Source organism: Colossoma macropomum, unplaced genomic scaffold, assembly GCF_904425465.1.
Source record: "Colossoma macropomum unplaced genomic scaffold, Colossoma_macropomum, whole genome shotgun sequence".
Classification (NCBI taxonomy): Eukaryota; Metazoa; Chordata; class Actinopteri; order Characiformes; family Serrasalmidae; genus Colossoma; species Colossoma macropomum.
In genome coordinates, this window is record NW_023494810.1 from 29,182,775 (window position 1) to 29,208,718 (window position 25,944).

At 37.9% G+C, this 25,944-nt stretch overlaps 1 protein-coding gene across 1 annotated transcript in view; it reads left to right on the top strand.

Moving 5' to 3' along the window:
• LOC118799904 (chemokine-like protein TAFA-1) overlaps positions 1–22,587 on the top strand; it is a 294,624-nt gene extending 272,037 nt beyond the window's left edge. The window contains exons 4-5 of the mRNA XM_036559998.1: positions 1,846–1,970; positions 21,635–22,587. Of these exons, the coding sequence (XP_036415891.1) occupies positions 1,846–1,970; positions 21,635–21,652 (143 nt within the window). The 3' untranslated portion in view covers positions 21,653–22,587. The remainder of the gene's footprint in view (positions 1–1,845; positions 1,971–21,634) is intronic.
• Positions 22,588–25,944: the final 3,357 nt, after the last annotated feature.

Below are 25,944 nucleotides of genomic sequence, written 5' to 3' on the forward strand. Positions count from 1 at the left end.
TTAAGAATTGAAATATCCTTCATCTTCTAGGTGAGGTATGTTCATATTTTCAGGTAAAGTGGTGCGAAAAAACGGCACGGCATAAAGTTTGAGTTTTACATTAAGTTCTTGTCACATCTTCTTCTGTGAGTTTATTGGCTGGTTGCAAAGCAGAAATCCGATTACTGCCTGACATATTTAGAACTGGAGTTTTTGCATTATCTGAGTAAACACGTTGATCAGATTACTGATAAAATCTGATTTTCTGCAGTTATCAGATTATTAAGTGCAACACTCAATGTTGAAGAAAATGGAGAAGAAGTTTAGCACTGCTGTTAACTCACTTCCAGAGTGGCACAATCCAACTCTATAGATCTACTAAGACTGAGACTGGTTTAGTTAAAACTCATTTTTACTTCAAAAAAATAGCAACCACCTGCACATTTCCCTCACAAGCTTTCATATTTGAGTATATTTCCTTGTAGCATAGTGATCTCTGGTGAACATGTCCATACCATTTTAATGGATACCAAAACGGTTTGGGGATGTAACCAAAGTATAACTTCATGTTTGTAAATAAAGTAGCAAGTTCCACCTTGTCATGTCTATGGAGACACAGTCAAGCCTTTTCTCTGTAATGCCCCCTTCCCAATTCCTTCGCACCACAGTTTGAATAGAAGTTGCAACACAATTAAATTTTAGTAGGTGACCATTACCATGTTAAAGAAAAGTGAGCGTTCTGGATCTCAGTAAGAGGTATTTTGATAGTAGCTTGTTAATAGTGCCTGGTTCTGATAGCAGATGCTGTGGTTTGAGGTTTGGGATGCTCAATGCAGAAGCGTTTTTTGTTGTATTTCAGCAAGTTTCAGCATCAGGCACTCTGCCCATAGATGTACACAGACTGTCTGAGGTAAACTGCATGCTAAAATCACCAAAGTTTTCCGAAGCTCATCTCTGGCTATCTATGCTTTCATGCACTGGTTTTATCAGTTTGATAGGAAGCAAATTATTGTTCAAGCTAAATGCTAGTAGCAATCAGTTGCATCTCTGCTCACCCGTAAGCATTAACTCTCAGAAACTGTCACTGGGGCAGTACCCCTCTTGTCACTGGGGTGGGACTCTTAAGGGTACATCTCAGTACCTTTAGTCAGGGAACATAACTGTACCATAATCCACTGAAACTATATTTACACAAAAAAAAGGTTCTTCTATGAGGATTCTTCAGGAAAGACAGTGGTTCTATATAGAACCATTAAGACTTAAAGAACTGTTTCCATGATTAAAGTGTTCTTTGCATGGTAAAACGTTTCTTCAGCTTGATGGACAACATGTTGTATACGGTTATATATAGAACCTTTTTGAAATGGATTTTATAGCACCAAGTAGGCTTCTTCTATCTTTATGGTATCAAGCTCTAATGATATAGGAACCCCACTTGGTGCTATATAGAACCATATACAACACATTCGCCATCAATCTGAAGAGCCATTTCACCATGACAAGAACCATTTAAGCATTCAAATGGTTCTTTGAGTGTTCTTCACATCTTGAAATAATATGAAAAAGAAAAGTATGTATTCTAAAATAAGTACACATGGGTCTTTGCTACTCTAAAATTATTAGAAAGTTCAGTTTTTTTAATATCATTAACTGTCATGTAATCTTGAAATATGGGAGTGCTGCAGTCCCCTCAGGACCCCCACTTGCTGCAAGTGTTTTTTTATGCTCCAAACATGTCTTACCTACATTTGAAGAAAACAGTAGAATCTGATTTTTTGTCTAGCTGTACATAATAAAGTGGACACCTCTGTGTGTGTGTGTGTGTGTGTGTGTGTGTGTGTGTGTGTGTGTGTGTGTGTTCTGCAGCCTCCATCGTGATTGGGAAGTGGTGGTGTGAGATGGAGCCGTGTTTGGAAGGAGAAGAGTGTAAGACACTGCCAGATAATTCAGGCTGGATGTGCTCCTCTGGAAACAAGATCAAGACCACCAGGGTGAGAGACACAAACACATGCACACACATATGCCCACATACATATACACACACCAGTGCAGACATACACTGCATATTCATCTACACACTTAAACACATACATACATATAAAACTGCACATGGACGTTACTCAAGTTTCAAGCAGTAAAGAAGGACGTTGTATTTTACAGCACTGTAGTAGAGTGGCACAGTATTTAAGACAGAAGAGTGTTCAACACAGACAAGCCTGTTCAGATTCCTGTTTTAAATGAAGTGTGGAGCTTTGAAGAAGAGAGAAATTCTGCATTACATCACATGTAAAATAAAAAGGAGCAAATGAGCTTAAGATCAAAAAATATTATTCAGTTATCATAAAAATGTGCAGCTTTGTAAATTAGGGGAAGAAAGGAAAGAAGAAAGAAAAAGGTCACAGAAAGACAAAAAAGAAAGATAAAAGAAAAGCACAAAGAAAGAAAGTAAGAAAGAAAGAAAGAAAAAGAAAGGAAGAAAGGAAGGAAGAAAGAAAGAAAGAAAGAAAGAAAGAAAGAAAGAAAGAAAGAAGCAAGGAAAGAAATGAAAGGGAAAAAAGAGAGAAAAGAAAAGGGAAGAAAAGAAAAAACAAAACAAAAAGAAAGAATCACTAACAGTCAGAAAAAGCAAGAATGGAAAGAAAGAAAGCGAGACAGACAGACAGAGAGAAGAAATGAAAGAGGGGTCAGTCATGGTGGTCCTCCTGCCCTGCTGTTTGCTGCTCTGCTAAAACTGCCTCTCGCTCTGCTAAAGTGAGCTGACTGCCTGGAGGTTCTCAGCAGTTCCTCAGGTAAGATTCATCCTGTCTCATTTTCCCAGGGTGCATTTCTCTTCCATGACTAGAAGAAAACAGCCAGACTGTTATGAACATTTTGTTGGCGATATAAATTTTCAGGGGCTAAAAACCAAACCAAGATCAGTTTTACAGTAACTCTTTCAGTAAAGAGTCCTGACACAGAGGACTGAATGACTGAGACCTGGTATAACCTTCCAGAAGGCGTCAACAAGCATGATCATTCTATTAAATAAAAATAACCTAAAAATTACATGTATTTTTCAGTTCCCAGAAATCGTTAGGCCTTTCTTTATCCCTGAAGGCATAGAAGGCCCTGAAGTTTCCCCACTGAAGCATGTAAATTAATAAAGCTCAGTTTTTTCTGCATAGTTTGTTGGCTAGTCTAACTTTGTTCAACTAATCTGAATGCTGTTGTGATTTGTTGCCCATTGTAGCCACCCACAGTACTATCATTTTGCAAATGTATACAGTGTTTACATGTTTGTTGGCCAAATTCTACTAGCTACTAACACTTACTAGCATGGTTATTGTAGTCAGTCTTGGCTGAACAAAATATTACCTCCATAATCTGATTCAAAGCCCAACTTCTGCTTGAAAACACATGCTTAGAAAAGTGAACCACCTGCTGTCGCGGGGTCTGAAATGCCCACGTAGAGACAATTTTCTAGCTTTTTACTCCATTTGTATTATGGAATAGAATTTATTTTTCCAGGTCGAACTTTGGCTAATAATTACCAAATCACACCTTTGATATTATTGGGGTATTTTTAATATTTGCAATCAAGTTGGCCGCCCCTTTAACGAGACATATATCAGAGCTTTATTAGTTCTATTGGTATTACTATCTGAACAATATAGTAGTTGGGCACTATGGAACTATAGCCACTGCTGCAGTTAGGAACAAGAGTGAATAATCAACAAGAAGGAAAGAAGAGTCATTATGCAGGCCTTGGATGACAAACTCCACTTCAGCAAGTTACAAAGTAAACCTGTTTTTTCTGGTAGTGTCGCTCTTTCAATTCAATATCAAGCCCTTCATGGCGTAACCCATGTCAGAGTGGGGAAAATGAACGAACCCTGCAATGCTGCAGCCCCCCGGGACTGGAGATTGCTCCACACTTTCTTACCAGTGTAAATTAGTAGTGAAGACCAAGCTCTGAATGAACATGAACACCTGCTATGTTTTCTCTCGTGCCTCCTTTCACAGAACACACAGCCATATTCTCCTTTTTAGCTCGTGAGGACAGCTGCGGGGGCACCGGTGCACGTCTCTCTGCTCCAGGTTAGTGCTCGTCTCTGGATTTGACTGCTTATTTAGGTCCACCTCTCATTAACCCCAATACTCTATAGAAATAATAATTACAGACCCACCGTGTGAGCTTGCGTGTGGTTTTGAGTGTGTATGTGTGTGTTTGTTTTCATGCATTTTAAGGGGAAAATTGAGCAAAAAAAAAAAACAGAGGGAACCTACAATGACCAGCAAAGTGGGCCTAATTTTATTCATATAACAAATAGAACATTATTATTACATAGTAACATATGTATTACATATATATAACACATATATTATTATTGTATGTAGATAATTATATAAGCATCTATAGATATAATACAGCATATTCTTACTACATGTCATCACTGTTGGAACAAAACCACATCTTGTGAAAAAGGAAGCTTTTTGGAAAAAACATTTTTAACTTTTAAAGGAAAGTTTAAGTGAATGGAAACTATTTATTCTTAAGTAATTTTGGAGGACTTTTATTGGTCCATTCATTATGAAATTTTGATACAATTTAAAGAGCAAATACTGGTTTTAAATTATGCCAAAAAAAAGAAAAATGACATAAATAGAGATACAAGTTGCTTACATATAAATAATACATATCGCTGTTGTTGGAAACCTCATATCTCCAAAATGAAAACTTTACAGGAGAAGGAAAAAACCTTCTTTACTTCTAATGTAAGTCAATAGAACCAGACTTTTTTCCAAGTCATTTTGGACTGTTCCTTTTGGTCTATTAATCATGAAATTTAAACACAATGTAAAGGACAACAGCCATTTTCAAATGATGTAAAAAAAAACTGAAAATCGACAAAAAGTGAAACATGAGGTTTTGTCCCAACAACAGCAATATGTAACATTTTTTTTTTTACAAAATCTGATTATATATGGGTACTTACATATACATTATACATATGGGACATAGATCCCCATTTCTTGGCATTTTCTAAAAATAAACCTGTGTGTATGTGTAAAATCCCCTGTCACTATAGATCTACGGTAACACACACATTACTGTAATATAGTAGAGTATGTTAATTATTGAACAAAGGCCAGTGTGCTAAGAAGCTAAGAGATGTGTTTGCTAATGTCATTTGTCATGTGCAGCCTAGAGCACAAGCTGTAGGTCTGTGCATTACTATTATTGTAATTTAGGTCACTCACACGCATATGCACTCAGGCTGTTTGTGATATAAGTGTGTAAAGCTGAGATTGGCATTTTACTTTCACTTGTTCCTCTTTGTTACTTCAAGGAGCACCAAGATTTCAATTTGCTAAACATATGTATATATCTTTGGGTAGAGCTTTCTTTTATAGTCGCTTAAGATCACTGTAGGTAGTAAGCAGGAAAAGTGACATACAAACTCCAATGCTGTGCAACTATTTGAGTAAAATTGGGGTAAGTACCCAGACAGTTTAAATAACTGCTCTGAAATGCGCAACCGGTTCTAGCTATTAAGGTGAAGATGGATATAGTGTAATTAAGCTGGAACATTAATCATAAAAAAATTTGTATGTAAATGGTAGTGACCCAATAAAACCACAGTAAGAATCATTTATTTCTTTTCCAGCCCAGATTCAGTTTTGTTCCTAGGTAACAGACAGGTGCATCAGATGGGATTAGTTTTCCATGGGGAGGTGGGGTCATGCCAGTTTACCACAGGATGTCTGTAATGTTTAAGACAAATTTGAGCTAGATAGAAAATCTCTGTATAAATGCCAGAGATGGGAGTGGCTACTCGATTCATGCACTGCATCCACCAGAAAAGAGTAGAACATGTGTTCAAACATTGATATTAAGCTGTATTTTGTTTAATCTAAAAATTTTCTAGCTTATTTAAGTGCAGTGCATCATTACCATCTCCCCTAGCTTGGGAATCCACAACAAATGGTCAGCTTTACCACATGGAACCCATTTCCGAAAAAGTTGGGATGCTGTGCAAAATATAAATAAAAACAGAATGCAATGATGTGCAAAACATTTAAACCTGTCTAAATGTGGCATCCATGATTTCTTAAAAGAATTTCTAATTTTGATTCATCAGACCACAGGACACATTTCCATTTCCCCTTAGTATATCTTAAATCAGCTCGAGCCCAGAGAAGGTGGCAGCATTTCTGGATCCTGTTTAAATATGGTTTCTTCTTTTCATTTTAGAGTTTTAACTTGCATGTGTGGATGCAGCGACAAACTGGGTTCACAGAGAATGGTTTTCGAAAGTGTTTCTGAGCCCATGGTGTGATTTCCACCACGGATTTGTATCTGTTTTAATGCAATGTTGCCTGATGCCCCGAAGATCACGGCCAGCCAGTATTGGTTTGCAGCTTTGTCTCTTGCATACAGAAATTTCTCCAGATTCTCTGAGTCTTTTAATGTTATTATGTACCGTAGATGATGAAAAGCAAGTTCTTTGTTATTTTACATTGAGGAATATTATTCTTGAATTGTTTCACTATTTGCCCACACAGTCTTTCACAGAGCGGTGAACCCTTCCCCATCTTTACTTAAGAAAGACTTAGCCTCTCTGAGATGCTCTTTTTATACATGTTACTAACCTTTTACCAATTAACCTAATTAGCTGTGAGATGGTCCACCAGGTGTTTTTTTAGCCTAACACACCTTTACCAGTCTTTTGTTGCCCCCATCCCAATGTTTTTGAAATGTGTTGCTGTCATCAATTTCAAAATAGGCATATATTTTTCAAAAAACAACATTTCTCAGTTTCAACAATTGACATGTTGTCTTTGTACAATGTTTGATAAATATACGGTTTTGCACATCACTGCATTCTGTTTCATTTACATTTTGCACTGCATCCCAATCTTTTTTGGAAACAGGATTCCAAAGTCAAATCATTTTTTCTGTAACTTGTTTTCAACTTACAGCAGTTTAGCCCCGCCCATTCACATTGAAGTTATAAGGAGTGTTTCAGCCTGGACTGTTTTTGAAAGAGGTGCAATACAGGGCAGTCAATCAGAACAGAGCTTAACATGTATGCTCTTGTCAGACACTATAGGGTGCTCCAGAGACAGTACAAAATGAATGGGATACTATGGGGCTTTTGTTCGAAATGGTTATTTGTGAATGATTTATTGTTATTTATGAAGAAACTGCGTTCTTATTCTCAAAACACAATTTAATTATATTTTGAACACTTCTAAACTCATTATACGATTTTTAACAGTGCCCTATGTACCTCTCGGGGAGCATGAACCACTTTATTTAGCCAAAGAGCTAACCAGTCAGCATTAAGTCACAGTCATGCTAGCATCTTACTTCCCAAAACCGTAGAAAAACATAAAGATACTGTAAATTTTCATTGATTCTTTTATGAAATGCATTCTTTTACTTTACAAACTTAAAGACAGTTTCTGCATGAGCAGCTAGAAACATGTTTAACTTGTCATTTTTAGTTATTTGGCTCTGTTCATTGAGGACTCACTCATGAGTGCCCTCTTGTGGTTTTTGGTATAACGAGAGAAATAGGAAGTGGTCAGGCTCTCCTGGCCCTGGTGTTAGGGCCACAGAAATTAATATTTGAGTTATCTTAAATAACATTTTAAGATATCTGACTTCGTGAAAATGACATTTTTATTAACAGAAATTGGTTTAACTTAAATTAAATTTGTATTAAATCTTATATATAGGTCCACTTTGCTCTACACTATGTCTGCAAATACGTGTGTGTGCGTGTGTGTATGTGTGTGTGTGCACTCAAAATCCTTGAGTGTGTGACCCCTGTACCTCTCCTGTGTGATGCCATAACAGAGGTCATTTGGACTGGTCATCTGTCCCAGCATAGCCCCTCTAAAGAAGGGCTTCCCACAATCCCGCTCCACTAAAACTTGATTTGGAATCCTTCCCCTTTGCTCCTGCCCAAAACCACTGACCAGCCACCCCTGCCCATCACTATTAGCCTTAAAAAACACAGCGCACAACCCAAAATGCTAAATGCTAAACACTGACCACTCCACCTGCAGGTCTCATTTTGCTCTGATAAAGACAATAAATGCTGTAATTGTCTTCTTAGACGCATGCATGCATGTATGCGCGCACACACACAGATACAAACCTCTTTTTTTGCCTTTTTTTTATAAACTGGCATGTAAAGTTCGGATGCAGAGAGTGCCTGACGCTCTTGTTTTTTCTCTTTTTTTCTTTGTGTCTTTCAGAGAGGGAGCCCTCCTTGCCTGTTTCCCCAGACAAGGCAGGCCTTTTGTTTGAGGGGGGCACACAGTGAGAGAGAGACAGAGAGAGAAAGAGCAAGAGAGAGAGAGAGAGAGAGAGAGAAAGAAAGAGAGAGGCTGGCGGCCCTCCAATCACTCCCTACTGCTTTTACCTTCTCTCCTGGCTCACTAGAGCAAAATCAATTACAAACCTTCTTTTCAAGCGACGTTTTTTCCATTTTTGCTGTTGTCTTTTTTTTTATCCCGCGCTCCATTCTTGGGTTTGAATGCAGAGGAGCGGTCGGCTCTCTGCCTCTGATTGCCATTACGTCTACAGATGTTTTTAGCCCCGTCCTGAAAATTGGGGGATTTTTTGCAATTTCTTTTTCCCCAACACACCAGATGCGGTTTGTGGCGTACATCGGTAATCTTCAGTCACAACCAGAATGGACGTCCTGCTCTCCAAGGATGTTGAAAAACCGCACTGTTCACATGGCAACGGACTGATCAATGATCAGATATCTACACAGGCCCAGATGCGGAATCTGCAATCCAGTCTCAACCACGTCAAATGTCTCAAAGCATCCCAGCTTTCCTTTTCCAAGAAAGTCTTTTCAGAGCAAAAGTGACCTGCAAGTTGATGAAGCTACCATGAAGCTGCTTCACAATCAAAATACAGTACGGTGCCAATCAGAGACCACCCTTCATTTATTTACTTTCCAGTCAGAACAGTCAAAGGTTTTATTTTCAGTTTTCTGGAAAAAAACATAAGCAGAAAACATAACAGAAAATTCCAATATTTAATGTATCCACTTTATTATTTATTATTACTTCCATTAGTTTTTCAGAAGACTTTCCTTCATTTTTTCACACTTCAGAAGTTCAGTCTTAGAAATTGGTTTCTTTTTCTACTTCTCACAATCAAAGTAATGCCAAACTCTTTCAGTGATGTTGAGATCTGGACTAAGGTAGTCAGTCCAGTGTCCTGAGAACACCAGCAGCTTCTTTGCTTCATTAGCAAATGTTCAAACTGGCAAATCCTTTCACGCTCACATTTCTCACAGTAGACGGATGTTTCTCAGATCTGAAGCAAGAATGCAGTTTGATTTTCTGAAAAATCAACGATTGAAAGCTTTACTGTTTATCAGTAACACTTTATAATAATGAGAGTTTCAACACTCTTGAAAAAGATGAGTCTTCAAGGGTTCTTAATAAATGAGATGTTTCTATTTAGATCCATGAACATTTGCATGCATGAAATTGTTTGTTGCATGGTTCTTCATTTTAATGGAGAATGTGTTGTATATGGTTCTATATAGCACAAAAGAACTATGCAAAGAACCAGTTAAGCATGAAATGGTTCTATATAGAACTCATAGTTGTAAATAGAGCATTCCCTTTACTAAAGAACCCCTGAAGAACCATCCTTTATAAGAGTGTAAGACATCTATTAGTTGTTACTTCATGATTGACTAATTATGAATTAATACGGTATTTAGAGTAATTCAGCATGGATCAATACATTAACATTACTTTGTAAGATACATATAAACTATAACTATGTTATTGTGGTTTACAAATGACTTAGTTTTGCAGCCTGTAATATAAAGTGATGTCAAAGTGTCCTGGTCCTGGCTTCATCCTTTCCTGTCTCCTCCCTTGTAGGCCCGCTAATCACTAGTGTTAGCCTTTTGTTAGTTTGTTAGCCCTTTCTTAGTGTCCTTAGTTAGTACTTAGTTAGTCCTTTCACAGGTGGTTGCTATTGTTGTCTTTTTGTCTTTGCTACAAGTAGCTTGTAACAAAGCTCTTGGTTCAGTTCAACTTGCTTCGTGTTATTTGTTTGGTTGTTTTTTTTTATTTTTTTGCACTGTTTGTTTTTGAGTTGAATAAAATTGATCAACTCATACCAATATTCTTAATAGAGGTGTGATGGCAGGATGGATACGAGTGTTTATTAAGGTTATTAATGGAGTAATATCTCCTATTCTAGTGTAAAGAAGTTTGTAAATAACATGCAATTATAGAAATTTATATAACCAATTGCTTTCGCTTTAAATTACAGGCTGCAAAAATGTTGCATATAGTTTTCATATACACCGATCAGGCATAACATTATGGCCACCTCCTTGTTTCTATGCTCACTGTCCATTTTATCGGCTCCACTTACTATATAGGTGCACTTTGTAGTTCTACAATTACCGACTGTAGTCCATCTGTTTCTCTGCATACTTTGTTAGCCCCCTTTTACCCTGTTCTTCAGTGGTCAGGACCCTTCAGTGGTCAGTGGGCAGGTACTATTTGGGTGGTGGATCATTCTCAGCACTGCAGTAACACTGACATGGTGGTGGTGTGTTAGTGTGTGTTGTGCTAGTGCGAGTGGATCAGACCCAGCAGTGCTGAGAATAGTCCACCGACCAAAAATATCCAGCCAACAGCGTCCTGTGGGCAGCATCCTGTGACCAACAATGAAAGACTAGAGGATAATTAGTTTACACTGTGCAGCAAGCGATGAGCTATCATCTCTGGCTTTACATCTACAGGGTGGACCAACAACACAGGTGCGTCTAATAGAGTGGACAGTGAGTGGACACAGTGTTTAAAAACTCCAGCAGCACTGCTGTGTCTGATCCACTCATAATGTTATGCCTGATCAGTGTAACTTACACATCATTTGTAAATGATAGGCAAGAAAATCAATGTTTGGTAATATTCAGCAAATCAGGTTTTTGTCATTGTTTGGATGTATTTTGTGAATACTCCTGATTTGCTCATCACTTATTAACTATAAAAATTAATTGACTTTAAAATAATTAAAAAGCAGCCATATAATAGCAGATGTAGGCTGTAGACTTATTATGATAAAATCGCTGGTTAGAACATGATTTGATCATTTTGACGTAGAAGCTTATTGTTTCATTGTGAAGTGATAGCTTATATGTCTTTTATTTAAACTAATGTGAACCATCCTTGTCAGAACAAAATCTTGTATCTCCAAAATGGTAACTTTACAGGAAAAGGCGAAAAGTATCTTAACTTTTAATGGAAGTTAAAGATGTGAAGTAATTTTGGCCCATTTCTATTGGTCCATTCATTCTGAAACTTTTAACATGGTACAAAAGGTAGCTTGAGTTTTCCAATTGTTCAAAAAAAGTCTGTTTTTGTCACAATATTGTGGCATCTTCTTCGCCATCCGACTGCAAGTTTGTTGAAGTGCCGCTCCACTTCTTGCCACGTGGCAGCACTATCCCACTTCTGACACCAGTGTGGCACCAGAACAAGATGCGAGAGAGGTCATTACAGGAAGTGCGCTTTATTTACACCAACAGGAAAGGTCACATGAAAAACAGCAGAAGGGTGGGAAAGGTATCCTCTAGCCATGGTACAACAACAAACAATAACAGTAAATTTCCCTTTCACTGGGGAGATTTGGGCAGAGCTCACAGCTCATGGTGTAATTTGCCTACTGTGCCCTTTAAGCCCATTTCTCAGAACTGTGGCAACTGCCACAGTATATCTTTTCATAAAAAATAACTGTAATGCCTCTTTTGTTTATGATTAGTTGTACACAATCTCTTTGGAAACATCTGAAAAATGAGTAACGTACCTATTTTGACTGGAAATTACATAGATGAAGGATCATCTCTGACTTTAGCACATTATACTGTAGACAAACCCTCAAGAACTGATATTTCATTCTCCAGAGAAGATCTGTTTCCTCTCTGCTTGTGTTTGTCTCGTCTTTTTTGTCACCAGTCAATGTCACATTAAATCCTACCTGGCACTTCCACACTTTCTTTAGTCTCTCTGTACATTTCTTCATGTTTAAGGGTCAAACTCTAACGCTGCATCGCAGATGAGAAAGTGATTCTGCAATCTGGGTGAATTATTGCCGCCACTGGCGCTTGGCAGTCCGTCCTTGTGTCATTTCTTTCAGCCTGAAACAGGGCGTGGGGGATTGCGTTTTAATGTGATCGCTGAATTAGTATGCAAGAGGCACATATGGAACCATCGTCTTTAGGATGAGCTCTAAAGCGGCCGTCGTCGCAGCTGGACAGCTCACAGTAGAGAACAGAAACGCTAGAGGACATCCGAACAGATACGCTGTAGAAGACTGTTTAACCCAGTTCAATGACTCCACTCACAGTTCAGGGAAAATGAATGGTGACATTTGAATGAACTTTAATGGCATTTAAATTAAGTTCCAATGGCTTCTGTGTTAACTTGAATGGCATTTGAGTTAACTTTAATTGAACTTGTGATGAAAGGCCTTTGAGTTCATTTAAATGACATCTGAGGTAACAAATTACATTTGCTTTAACTTAAATGACATTTGCATCAAAACAAATTTGAGTTAAATGATATTTGCATTGCTTCAAAGACATTTGAGTTAACATCAATTGCATTTGCATTAGCTAAACAGGCATGTAACTTAACTGAAATTGTATTTGCGTAAAAGTAACTTAAAGTGTGTTCACATAAATTTCAGTAAACTTAAAAATTAAATTTCTGGTCCTATAATGATATAAACAACATTTGTGCAAACTTCTAAGGCATCTGAGTTAATGTAAATTACACTTGTGTTAGCTTAAAAGAAACTTGAATTAACGGAAAAGGTATTAACTTTAAAGACATTCAAGTTAAGGTAAATTAAACTTAAGTTGGATGAGATCTGAGTTCTGCAAAATGAATGGTTTAATAACTTAAAACACATTTAACTTAACTAAAATGAAATTTGTGTTCGAAGACAAAGTGAAATTATGTTTGTTTTAGCTTCAAATACATTTGATCTATGATTGATCACATTTGTGTTAAATCGAGTTTATCAAAATTTCCTTTTTTTTACTTAAAAGGCATTTCAGTGAACAAATACGCCATTTGTGTTAACATAAAAGAAATTTGAGTTAATGTAAAAGACATTTATGTTAAACGACATCAGGCATTTGAGTTAATGCAAATTATATTTGTGTTAACTTTAAAGTAATTTGAGGTAAGCTTAATTGAATCCATTATATTCATTAACATTTGTGCAAGCTTAAATGACTTTTAATTTAAATCCCATTTGTGTTAACTGGAATGACATTTGAGTTCACTTGAAATGACATTTGTGTTGTTATAAATGAAATTTGAGTTGTTTTATATGGCATTTATGTTAACTGAAATGGCATTTGCCTTCAGTGAGATTTGATAATTGATATTTGACTTAATTTCAATGACATTTATTAACTTACATGACATTTGTGTTCAATTATATTTGAGTTGACTCCTTAAATGGCCAGGGCTCACCAGTGGACCCAAAGAATTATTACACACTTATAACCTAAGAATAGCTCAGCCAGTTTGCATTTTTGTCCCTGTAGTTACTGTATAATAAGCCTTAGCATGTAATAAGCCTGGGATTGTAAGCGGTTAAGTGAAATGACATTCAAAACACAACTCAAGAAAAGCGATTTTGAGTAAACCTATCGAAGTAGGTTTATAGGTGGCTGATGTTGATGATATCATTTAAATAAATATTACAAACTGGGTATGTAGAGTATAGGAGAAATAATGGACAGATGTTACAGTTTTAACAAACACATTAGAGACCCTCTGCCTGTAAACTCGCTGTATGCTAGACATCAGACCCCCTCAGTTACTCACACAGCTCATGAGACTTTATCCCTTAAATTCAAGGACATGGAGTTTGTGGTTGAGGCAGCGTAGGACAAACTAAAGACGTAAATCAGAATCTCTGCCAGTAAACATGTTTGTAAAATACTTGCCTCATTTGTCTGTCACTGAAGTGATAAAAGCGAAAAAAGCATTTTGAAGTGCCAGAGACAGAGAGCGCTTACCTTCCTGCTTCTGACTAGCAAGACTTTGTCAAAACGCATCATCCAGCAAGCCAGGAAAAAGATCCTATTGGTTGTTTCATCTCAAACCAAGGAAGCGAGAATCTGCCATATCGATGGCAACCACTTGAGGAAAATGTGAAGGAAAAAGAGAAGGCTTTTTCAGTGGAAGTGCCCTTTAACACGGGCAGGCAGCAGAAAGCAGACAGGCTGGCATTCAGCCGTCCCTAAGAGTTTTCCACAAAGAGCGTTTCTGACACATCCGACAGCCGTTTAAGACTTTTTCCTTGGAAATGAAGTCACGCAGCTGTCGGAGAAATCTTCATTTTAAATTCCTCGCTTCACTGTACTGTAATGGAAACTGATAATGGTACATGATAATAATGATAGTAATACTTTTACATCCAATGCTGCAAAGTGTATCAGCAGAAACTGTAACTGGAACAGTGATTTTTTCATTTATTCCAACCTGGGTCAACTTTAACCTTTTACGGTTATTATTAGAGTTATATTAACCTGTTTCAGCTTTAACCCTTGTAATTATTATTTAGAATGGTTTTGACCTGGGTCAACTTTAACCCTTAGAGTTGTTGTTTAGATCCTTTTATATCATTTTAACTTTATTATTTAGTTCTTTTATTATTATTATTTTTTGTTATTATTAATTTTTTACTTTTTTTATTTTATTTAGTTATTATTTAGTCCTTTTAATCTGGGTCAACTTTAGAGTTATTATTAGAGTTATTTCAACCTGGGTCAACTTTAAGCCTTAGAGTCATTATGTAGGCTTGTTTTAACCAGGTCAGTTTTGACCCTTAGAGTTATTAAACCTGGTTTAACGTTAAACCAGTTACTATTTAGAACAATTTTAACCTCTTTCAACTTTAACCCTTTAGAGTTATAATTTAGAGTTATTGTAACTTCAGTCATCTTTAGAGTTACAATTTTAGAGTTATTACTGCAAGTTGTTTCAACCTAGATCAGCTTTAGAGTTATCATCTAGAACCGTTTTAACCTAGGTCAACTTCAGGGTTATTATTTAGAGTTTTTTTTTAACATGTTTTAACTTTAATATTTGAGTTAATTATTTAGTTATTTTGTCCTGGGTCAACTCTAAACCTTTACAGTCATTATTTTGAGTTGTTTTAGCCTGGTCAGTTTTGACCCTTAGAGCTATTTAACCTGGTTTAACTTTAACCCTTAGAGTTTTTATTTAGAGTGATTTTAACCTGTTTCAACTTGAACCCTTATAAGTATTATTTACAGTTGTTTTGACCTGGGTCAACTTTAAACTTTAGAGTTATTGTTTAGCATAATTTAACTTGGGTCAACTTTAATCTATTAGACTTATTTTTGGGGATATTGTAACTTTAGTCAATTTTAGAGTTATTATTTAGAGTTATTTTAACCTTGTTCAGTTTTATAGTTATTATTCAGAGTTGTTTTAACCTGGGTCAGTGTTAGAGTTATTATTAGAGTTGTTTTAACCTGGGTCAGCTTTAGATTTATTCATTAAACTACTTTTAATCTGGGGCAAGTTTAACCTTTACACTTATTATTTAAAGTTAGTTTAACCTGAAAATCGGACCTGAACAAAACAGACTTTTTTTTTTGATGTACTTAATTTACCTACTAATAAAATATGTGTGAGTCATTAAATATTACATGTTTAGTTGTGTAATGAATTGCATTTACAGTTTGTATTGACAGATTAAAGACTGCAGTTGTTGTTTTCAATGTCAAATGTATGTCAAAAATGTTAAGAATGGTTGTCCTACAAAAGTGTAGAATCTTTCAATTAGCTACATGTGAGACATGGATGATATTAAATGTGAGAGGCAGTGTTTTGGAGTGTGTGGGCCATGCAGAGCTATAGGGGATAAATCCATTAGAACAGTGGAAGTGTAATAGCTGGGTAAGTGTGTATGTGGGTGTGCGTTTGTGTAGGTATGAGATGCTGCAGTAGCTCATGCAGGCTGGGGAGGCTAAATTAGGTGCAGTGGAGGCTCACTGGCTCTGTGAGTGATGAGTGAAGCTCATATGGAAGTCATCAGTGTGTATGACAGACAGGAGGAGCGAGGGATGATGGACAGGGCCACCTCGTCCCGCCTGGATGAGATGAGTGCAGATCGGGTGAAACTTTTACCCAACAGCTGTCAGTCTGCTGAGCTGGTGCGGGAAGCCATAGTGAACTGCTTCTCTCTCTCTCTCTCTCTCTCTCTCTCTCTCTCTCTCTCTCTCTCTCTCTCACTTTTCCTTTCTCTCTTGCTCACTTTCTCTTTCTCTGTCCGTATCTCACTCACTCTCTCTCACTTTTTCTTTCTTTCTCTCTCTCCCTTACTCTTTCTCTCTCTCTATCTCGCTCATTTCTCTCTCTCTCTCTCTCCCTCCCACTTTTCCTTTCTCTCTCTCTTGCTCACTTTCTCTTTTTCTCTTTCTATCTCACTCACTCTCTCTCACTTTTTCTTTCTTTCTCTGTCTCTCTCTCCCGTTCTCTTTCTCTGTCTCTCTCTCTTACTTTCTCTTTCTTTCTTTCTCTTTCAAACTTTCTATCTCCCTCTCTCACTTTCTTTCTCTTTCTCTTTCTTTCGCTCTCTCACATTCTGCTTCTCTCTTACTCTTATACTTTCTTTTTCCCTCTCTCATTTTTTGTCTCTCTCTTTCTCACTCTCTCACTTTCTTTTTCTCTCTCACTCACTTTCTTACTCTCTCTCTCACCTTCTCTTTCCCTCTCTCACATTCTTTTACTCTCTCACCCTTTCTCACTCTCTCCTACTTTTTCTTTCTTTCACTTTCTTTTTCTCTCTCTCTCACTCTCCTTCTCACTCTCTCACTCTTCTGTTTTTTCTATTGTCTCTCACTTTCTCTTTCTCTCTCTCTCTCTCTTACTTTGTCTTTCTCACTTCTCTCCCTTTCTCTATCCTTTCTTTGGTTTTCTCTTTTTTCTCTTATTTTCTTCTTTTTTTCTTTTCACTGTCTCTCATTCCCTCTTTCTTTTTTTTTCTTTCTTTTTTCTCTGTCCCATTTTCTCTTTCTCTCCTTTCTCTTTCTTCTCTCTCACTCTCTCTCCCTCTTTTTCTTTTCTATCTGCTTTCTCTCTTAGTCCTGTAGCTCTAGTGCAAAATTAGTACGAAACAGCATCCCTAATTAATTTGGTGTCTGATATTTTGCACTAATTTTGCAAGTGATATTTTACACTAGAGCTGCAAGACTAATGTAGTTAACAACAGCCACCAGTTAGTGCTGCGCAAACTGCAAGAATAATCATCACACTTAACTCGTACCTCATCGAGTAGTTATGTAAGTAGTTATTAGCTACATTAGCCTCATAGCTCCACAGCAAAAGTATAAAAGCAAACTTCAGACACGTAACATTTACTGTTGGTTGATGGACTACATTTGTGGTGGAAAGGAAGAAGGTTCAGTTTTTTGGTAAACTATCACTTTAACATTTTAAAATCTCTTCATTTCTTCATTCCTTCACTCTCTCTTCCACTCACTCTCTGTTTAAAACTCTGTTTCTCACCTGCCTGTGTGTCTCTACACACCTAGCAGAGGAAGTGTCAGCGTATGCTGGATGCGCTCAGGGCTAAGCCACAGGCCGCAGCCTTTAATTAGCTTCACTCCGCTCTGGGCTCCCAAAACCCTGAGTCTTACACACACACACACACACACACACACACACACACACACACACACACACACACACACACATACACAAAACCCAGCAGGGAGAATTGTTGTTGGCACATTGATAACTCTGAAAGTACTGATGTAGTTTCTAATGCAACATTTATAAAGTTTCCACATACAGTACTAGACCAGCCTTTATTTACTTAATTTCCAGTCAAAACATAAAGCACAAGCTATTAATTTTACAGGAGATATTTCTGAGGAGACAAGATATAAAATAATCCATTAAGGAAGGAAAATAAGTGCGCAGACATCAGATAAACAACATTTAAAGCTTTCATCTTTGAGAGAGAGGAGAAAATCAAGCTGCTTCAGATCTGAAAACATCCACGGGTGTTCCTGTCCATCCTTCCACTATGAGAGGACGACTCAGTGCTATGGGTCTGAAAGGATGTGTAGCTGTCAAGAAGATCTTACTGAGAAAAGGACATTTTGCAAATCAAACAAAGAAACTTCTCTGAACAATGGCCTGACTGTGCCAGAGTCTGGCCCTCAACATCACTGAATGTGTTTGGATTACTTGGTGAGATGGTGAGACGCAGACATTGCTAAACCAACTTCTAAGACTGAACTTGTAATGTGAGTCTCCTAAAAAGAATGGAAGCTGTAATAAAGGCTGAGTGGATACACTAAACACTGATACATCTGATATTATATTTAGCTGCTGATGCTGAAAAATGAATAGCTTGTGCTTAATGGCTGTTTCGACTTGACATAAAAGAAATGAAGGTTGGGCTCTGACTTTTGCACAGTATACTGTACTGTAGTATTTTCAGCCTGCCGTGAGTGAATGAGTGAGATAGTGACCTATTTAGTTAGTCAGTTTGTTTTGTAGTTACAAGTATGGTCCATAAAGTGCTTTACATCCCAAAATATAGTCAAATTAATACTGATAATCAGGTGGATAGTGTCGTTCCATTCACTCAGTTGTACTGAAGTAGATTATTGACGGATGTATGCTGAGTACTTTCTAATGATAATACTTCTATTTATGTACTTTTGCATGAAAAGTATTACTCAGTTACATTTTAGTCATTCATTTATAGTACCTAACAACTTTATGGGCTCATTTATTTGCTCTGTTAGTGACAGAATCTGTATTGCTTTGTGATTGGTTACAGCTTTTGAGATTTTATTTTAGACCCCAAAATGATCCCAAAAAGAGAACCTCTGGAAGAAAGTTCGGTAACACTTTCTATGAATGTCACCTTTGTAAGCATCTATAAACACTTTCATAACATGTTATAATGCATGCATAAGACATTATAAACATAGCTATAAATATTTATAAAAATGCATTATACATTATAGCCATGTTTATTATGCATTATGAATTGTAAACATAATACATTATAAGTACTGATCATAACAAATTATAAGAGCTCATAAGTGGTATTTGTCCACTCTAAGTAAAGTGAAGCGTACTGTACTAAAGCCTCCTCCAGTGTTAAGAGTGAGGCTTCAATTTGAAGTATTTACTGAAGGATTTACTGAAACAGTAAAACATACATAATAAAGCACATTACAGGCTTCAAATGTTTAAACTAAAGAGTTTAAACTTGTGCTGCCATCAATGTTTTACCCAATGTGGGAAAGGTAATGTACACCACCGTTAGCTTGATATTTGTCTTTACTTTACACTCTCCAAGCTGGAACTGACTTCTTTGGCACTGACATTATAACATGTTATTAACACTATTTATAATGCATTATATTAACAATTCATAATATATAATAAACATGGCTATAAAGTGTAATTCAGTGTAATTCATTTTTATAAATGTTTATAATCATGTTTATAATGCCTTATGAATACATTATAACATGTTATAAATGTGTTTATAGATGCTTACAAAGGTGACATTCATAGAAAGTGTTACCGAAAGTTCTAATATGCTAATATTCAAAATCAAGTTCAAATAAATTTGTCCAAAATGCCTCATATATGAAAAGTGACGATCATATGTTGAAGCAGAGGAGTTCACAAATACGTATAACGATGAATAGTTTACAAAAGTATTATTTAATCATTTCTTTTTTCCCCATATACTTTAAATAAAGCATCTAAAAACACCTTACATGTCAAATCTTTAATGTTTAAATGCAGCTGTTACATTTTGCTGCTGTCGGAACAAAACCTCGTATTTTCAAAATGAGAACTTTACAGGAGAAGGGAAAAACCTACTTTACTTTTAATGTAAGTCAATGGAACCAGAGTTATTTCTGAGTAATTCTGGGTCATTTCTTTTGGTCCATTCATCATCAACCTCACCCATAATGTAAAGGACAACAGGCATTTTCAGATTATGCCAAAAACTGAAAAATGTAAAAAAAAAAAAATGGAGATACGAGGTTTTGTTTCAAAATAAAAAAAATGATTAAAATGACTAGTGATTCTAACCTTTGAATGGTAGTGTGTGTGTGTGTGCGTGTGTGTGTGTGTGTGTGTGTGTGTGTGTGTATGAGCTTATGCATAAGTGAGAGGACGTTACTCGACATGATGGCTGAGCAGCAGAATAATAATGATATGAAGCATATTGATATCAAACATTTACATATGGAGCTGGACATGTGTAGCGAAGTGACACGACTGTCACAGCAAACGCATCAAAAGAGGATTTTCACAGACTCGAGCTGATAATCAGAGCTCACAACACGACTACTGTCACACTGCACTGTGAAGAGCAGCAGCCGCTAATAGAGGCCTGAGAGAGACACAGTGAATCTCTGAAACCAAACACAGTCGCCAAATAGAGGTCCCTGAACCGAGAGACAGAGAATAGAGATAGAGGAGGAGAGAGGCAGATAGGAAGGGCGGCATGAGTGAGCCAGAGAGTGAGAGAGAGAGAGTATTTAAACAAGAAATGGAGCTAGAGAAAGACAAGAGGGAGACAGAAGGCGGGGAGGGAGAGAGGGTGAGAGAAAGAAAGAGATGAGGAAGGAAGCAGAGAGAGAGAGGAGAGGAGGAATGAGAGACAGACAGAGAGAGTCCTCTATTTCAGCTCCTGGACAGAGCACTCAGAGAGCTGGATCCTCTATTTCAGCTCCTGGATGGAGCGCTCAAGGGGCTGGGTCCACTGTTCGAGCTCCTGGATGGAGCGCTCAGAGGGCTGGGTCCTCTGCTTGAGCTCCTGGGCAAAGCGCTCAGAATGCTGGGTCCTTTAGTTGAGCTCCTGGACAGAGAGCTCAGAGGGCTGTTTCCTCTGTTTGAGCTCCTGGACAGAGCACTCAGAGGGCTGGGTCCTCTGTTTGAGCTCCTGGACAGAGTGCTCAGAAGACTGGGTCCTCTATTTCAGCTCCTGGGCAGAGCTCTCAGAGGGCTGTTTCCTCTGTTCGAGCTCCTGGACAGAGCGGTCAGAGGGCTGGGTCCTATGTTTGAGCTCCTGGACGGAGCGCTCAGAGGGCTGGGGTTTCTGTTCACCTGGACTCTGTTTTTGGCTGTAAATACTCTAAAGCTCAGAGTTCTAAATGTACTTTGGCAAATTTCTTAGTGGGACAGGCAAAGTTAGCAGTGTGGATGTCCTTCAGGTTGATGTCTGAAGGGCAGGAGGTGGATGTTTTAAAATTTAAAATTCAACAGAGTTGAATGGTTTTTTTTTTATCAAAATACTCATAATATTTCCTGTTTTGAGAAAAAGTGATGTGCTCATCAAAGTGTTGTATCTGTTAGTGATGTTGTGATAGTATTTCATTGGTGAATCTTTTTTTTCTATGGAGATCCTCATTATTATTAACATAAAATGTAGCTTTCTTCTTTACTCTAACATGTACAATCTTTAATCAATAATGTGTTAATAAAGGGGGTTAAAGTCTCTCTAACTCTCTCTCTCTCTGTCTTCCTCTCTCTCTCTCTCTCTACCTCTACCTCTCTCTCCCCCAACCTGCAGATTCATCCTCGGACCTAACCCACAGCTCGCACCAGACTGCGCACGAGTGTCTCCTCTGTCACAGCGGACTAAACCATCCCATCAAAGCGCGGTTTTGAGTGGATTACCTGCGACAGAAAAAAAGCGAAGGAGGATATCTGTCCTCCAAGTAACAGGACATAAAACAAGCTTTAGCTGATGATGTGCCAAGGATGTTATTCTTTATTTTCTCTTCTTTCTTTTTCCGGTAAAAGACAAGCTAATCTGTGTGCTTGATTGAGTCGGACCGCAGGTGACTCCTCTTCTCAAACAGCCGTGACCAATTTCACTACATGTTCTTTCCCCCCAAGTCCCTGCTCACCCCCACCCCCAACACACACATACACACACCCTCCAGGCAGTTACTCCGCGACAGCTTAGCAGGCCTACTTAGCGGGTGTAAAACAATATCTGAAAGACGCTAACCCCCGGCCCCCCCCCGGAGACGCAAAGTGGATGATCCTGCTAAGCTGAGGATGACTGAAGAGAGGATCATAGTGGATCAGTGACGCGAAGGAGAAAATGAGGTGGAAATCGATTCGAGATTTCACGCCTGTCCCTTGTTCTCAACTTTTTGTGGCATTTCTGCGTCCATTAAGGAGAAGCGACCATCTGGCTTGGACTTGTTAGCTTTTACTTGCTAGCATCCGGCACAAACTGGTTAGCTGTCTTGCTAGCTTGGACTCAGCGTCTCTTCAGAAAGAGCCTAACCCCTCGGCCCACCTTCCACCTCCCACACGGAACCCTTTGAGGCAAGGTCAACAGTCCCGCACTCTCCGACTAAGGCCTGGTCTCTTTTTATCTGTCGGCATGCTCAATGTACTTTGTTGGAGCTTTATTCGTACCAAGAGCGACTCTGTACATACGTGTCTGTACATAATATATAAATATATATACATATATACATATGATACATATAAAAAACGTATGACCTTATATGCCCTCACACATGATGTTCACATGGTTTGGGAGCTAATCTGTGACTGCTCTGATTATGGACCCCCCTTATGGAGTACAGTGCCCCCCTCAAGTCAATGGAACACATCCATCCTCCAGGATGGTCACTGCTTGCGATGAAACTCAATCAAGCAGCCCATCCGATCTATCCTGAAAGTGTTTTATCCCATGTAACGTAGAGATTTGCCTGGGTGAAAGTAACTGCTTTGACACATGGTTGCATCTGTTATTCAGCCGTCTGCTGTTGTAATGGGCCAGTTCTGAGAAAAATGACACCCACTGTTCTTGGTTCTGTCCTCCATTCTCTGACATGTCTGACTCCGGGTGTAGTTGTAGACCTGCTAGTTTGTGTCGGTCAATTACAAAAGTACTGAGTTGGTATAAAAAGAAGTAGAAACGATGGACAAACTTGTTGGCTCGTCTCGAACAGATGCAAAATAACAGTAGCTCTGGTAGACACACATGCAGCCTGGTCAGAATCTGATCAGAATTAAAGACAATGACAGTTTCCTACATGTTGTGTTTCTCTTCATTTGCCTCTGCATAATGCTACAATCTAATAATTCAATATCCATTAATGTGTTAATATGTGTTACTGGCATGCTTACGAATCCTAGTGGGATGTCGTCAGGAATGCTTTTACTGGATCTTTCATTGGTTTGAGTGAAGAAATAGGTCAGGTTGTTCTAATTTGGGGTCCAAAATATTATTTATGTATGGATTATAGAAATTCATATTGCCTATTCTAGGTCCAAAAATTGATAGAATTGATCACATTGGTCATTCTGCTGATTGCAGGACCAATATTCATTTAGGAATTGATTACATGGTTCATCTGGCCTACTTTGAGTCCAAAATTTGGTTACACTTCAACATGGAGGGGCATTATAATGCAATTCTCATCAAGTCTCATCAAGCCAGTAACAGTAACTACTTTATTAAGCAGTAACTAGAGTGAATTGTCATTTCCAAGCCTATTTATTTGCATTTCATAATCTTGTGCACAAATCACACCTAAGCACTGACTTTGTGATATGTATACTTCAAGTAAGTCTAAATAAAGACCCTCAATTCTAAAAACCTGTTAGATTTCATTATATTGTCTCGATAAATGATGCACAAAAGATTATGATGTCTAATATTCAATTAAAGAGTTTTGTAAAATGTTTAATTCAGCTTTGCTTAATAAAGTAGTTATGAGAAGTCTTTAATTAGCAGCTACCAGCTAGATAAGACTTAATTAGAGCATTACAAGGGTATTTTAATGTCCCACTATACCAGGGGTCAGTGAACCAAATGATAAAAAGAGCCATTTTGTCCTCTCTACAAAAATCAAACCACCTTGGGAGCAACAACATTTTATGTCCATTTCAATGCAATAATGTTTTACAATCCTGGCTGTAAATATGTCTCAGTATGTGCTGATGTGCTAGTAAAGGCTAAAATATAATATGAAAGAAAACACAGACTTACTTTGCTCTGCTTTAAGCTTTAGCTCAGGTATAGCCGCTTTTCCCACATCTCTGGCAGGATACTGTTCCGCAAAAGTGGAACAGTTTCTTGTAAAATGTCTCTCAACATTTGATCTTTACAAAACTGAAATCAGGTTCTCATTCTGCAGCTTCTTGTTCAAATTTTCCTGTTCCATCTAAATCTCAGCCTGAGGTGCCAGAATGTGACTGCTGCACCATTTAAGGTAGAACAGGAGAATTTGAACAAGAAGCTGGCAAATGAGATACTGACTTCAACTTCGTGACTTTTTAGAGTTTAACAGTTTCTCATTGTAGGTTAAACGTATCAGGAAACCAGCTGGAGTGATTATAAACGCAAATAAGTCTAATAGTCTCCAAATTATCAATGTTCCTCTTAAATCTTTCTCTTTGCCTTTTAGTTAGCTACTAGCTTTCCAAGATTGTCATCTACATTTCTATGATGACCAGCAGTTTGCATGGCAGTCTTCAGGGTTAAAGGGTGAGTTAGCAGTTCTACATTAACTCCAGTGTTTAAGACCATTTATTGTTAAACTGTGTTGAACGATCAGCAGAGCTTTATTTTTACCTACAAATCTAATTCTGCTGTGGAGCCACAACAGGCCAGTAAAAGAGTTGCATGTTGCTGACCATTGCCCTATACTGAAGTGAAATTCAAAATTTCATTTATGGATTGACCACATTGGTCATCTGGTTTGTTATATGTCAACATTTTCATTATAGACTCATTACAATGTCCTATGTATTTACAGATACATTGATCATCTGTTTTTTCAGCTATTTACTAAGCTTTAATCATGTTGAAATGATCTTTACAAGCAGCCTTTCAACCGTCCGACTCTTCTCTTGTAGTGTGTTTGATTCTGCCAACCTGTGAAACAGCATAATGAAGTCATGACAATCCCATCACAATCTACTATCAAGACTTTGAGTCCTGCAGTTTTGTATTAAATCACAGTATGTCCACTAGACTAGTACAGTATGTGGGCTTATCACAATCATAAGCGGACACTCTTAAAAATAAAGGTTCCTAAATGGTTCTTGCCTTGGCTGAACAGTTCTAGGAGAATGTGGAGGTGTGTTAAACTTTTAAGAAGTCTTATTTACAACCATAGTTTAAAGAGACATCCATTGAAAGTTTCTTTAGACCAGTTGTTCACAAAAAAGAACCTCGTTTTTCTTTATGTGTCTGAGCACAGTGATGTAGTCTGTCTGGCCCTGAGGACTAGTTGAGAACAACTGCTTTAGGCAAACAAAAGTGGTTCTTTTATGGCATCGCTCCAGAGAACCCTTTCTGGTGGCTTTATTCTTAAGAGTGATATCACAAGTGGATCCTTAATTGACAGGATTCCCTGTACAGAACATTTTCTTTATCGCCCTTGCTCATTCAGTCTGCGTATTCAATTAAGAAATAATGCTGGGCTGAAAAACACCCTGCTAATTCTCCCAATAAAGCCCCCCCCTCTTGTTATAGTTATCCAAGTCGGCATTCACTCATCCCACTTCAATGCACTTTTATTAATCATTTAATATTAGAGAAGGGAGAAAAAACACTCAGCGCTCTTTGTGTCAATAAACATTTCTGGCAGTGTAGTCACGGAGGGCCTCGTGATTGACAGACGCATGCACCCTCCCAGCTGTTTGCGCACGGTGGAATGCAAACGCAAATGCACATGTTGTTTTTGTTGTCAGTTGTTTATTTTTCGCTTATTTATTTTTTATCTAATAGGATTCGGAGGAGCTCAGAGACGCCGCGCGCCTTCCGAGCCGAACGGAAACCACAGCCGTTTAGACTGACAGAACAGGGAGAATGTGCTTAATATGCAATGGAAAAAAGGAGGATTT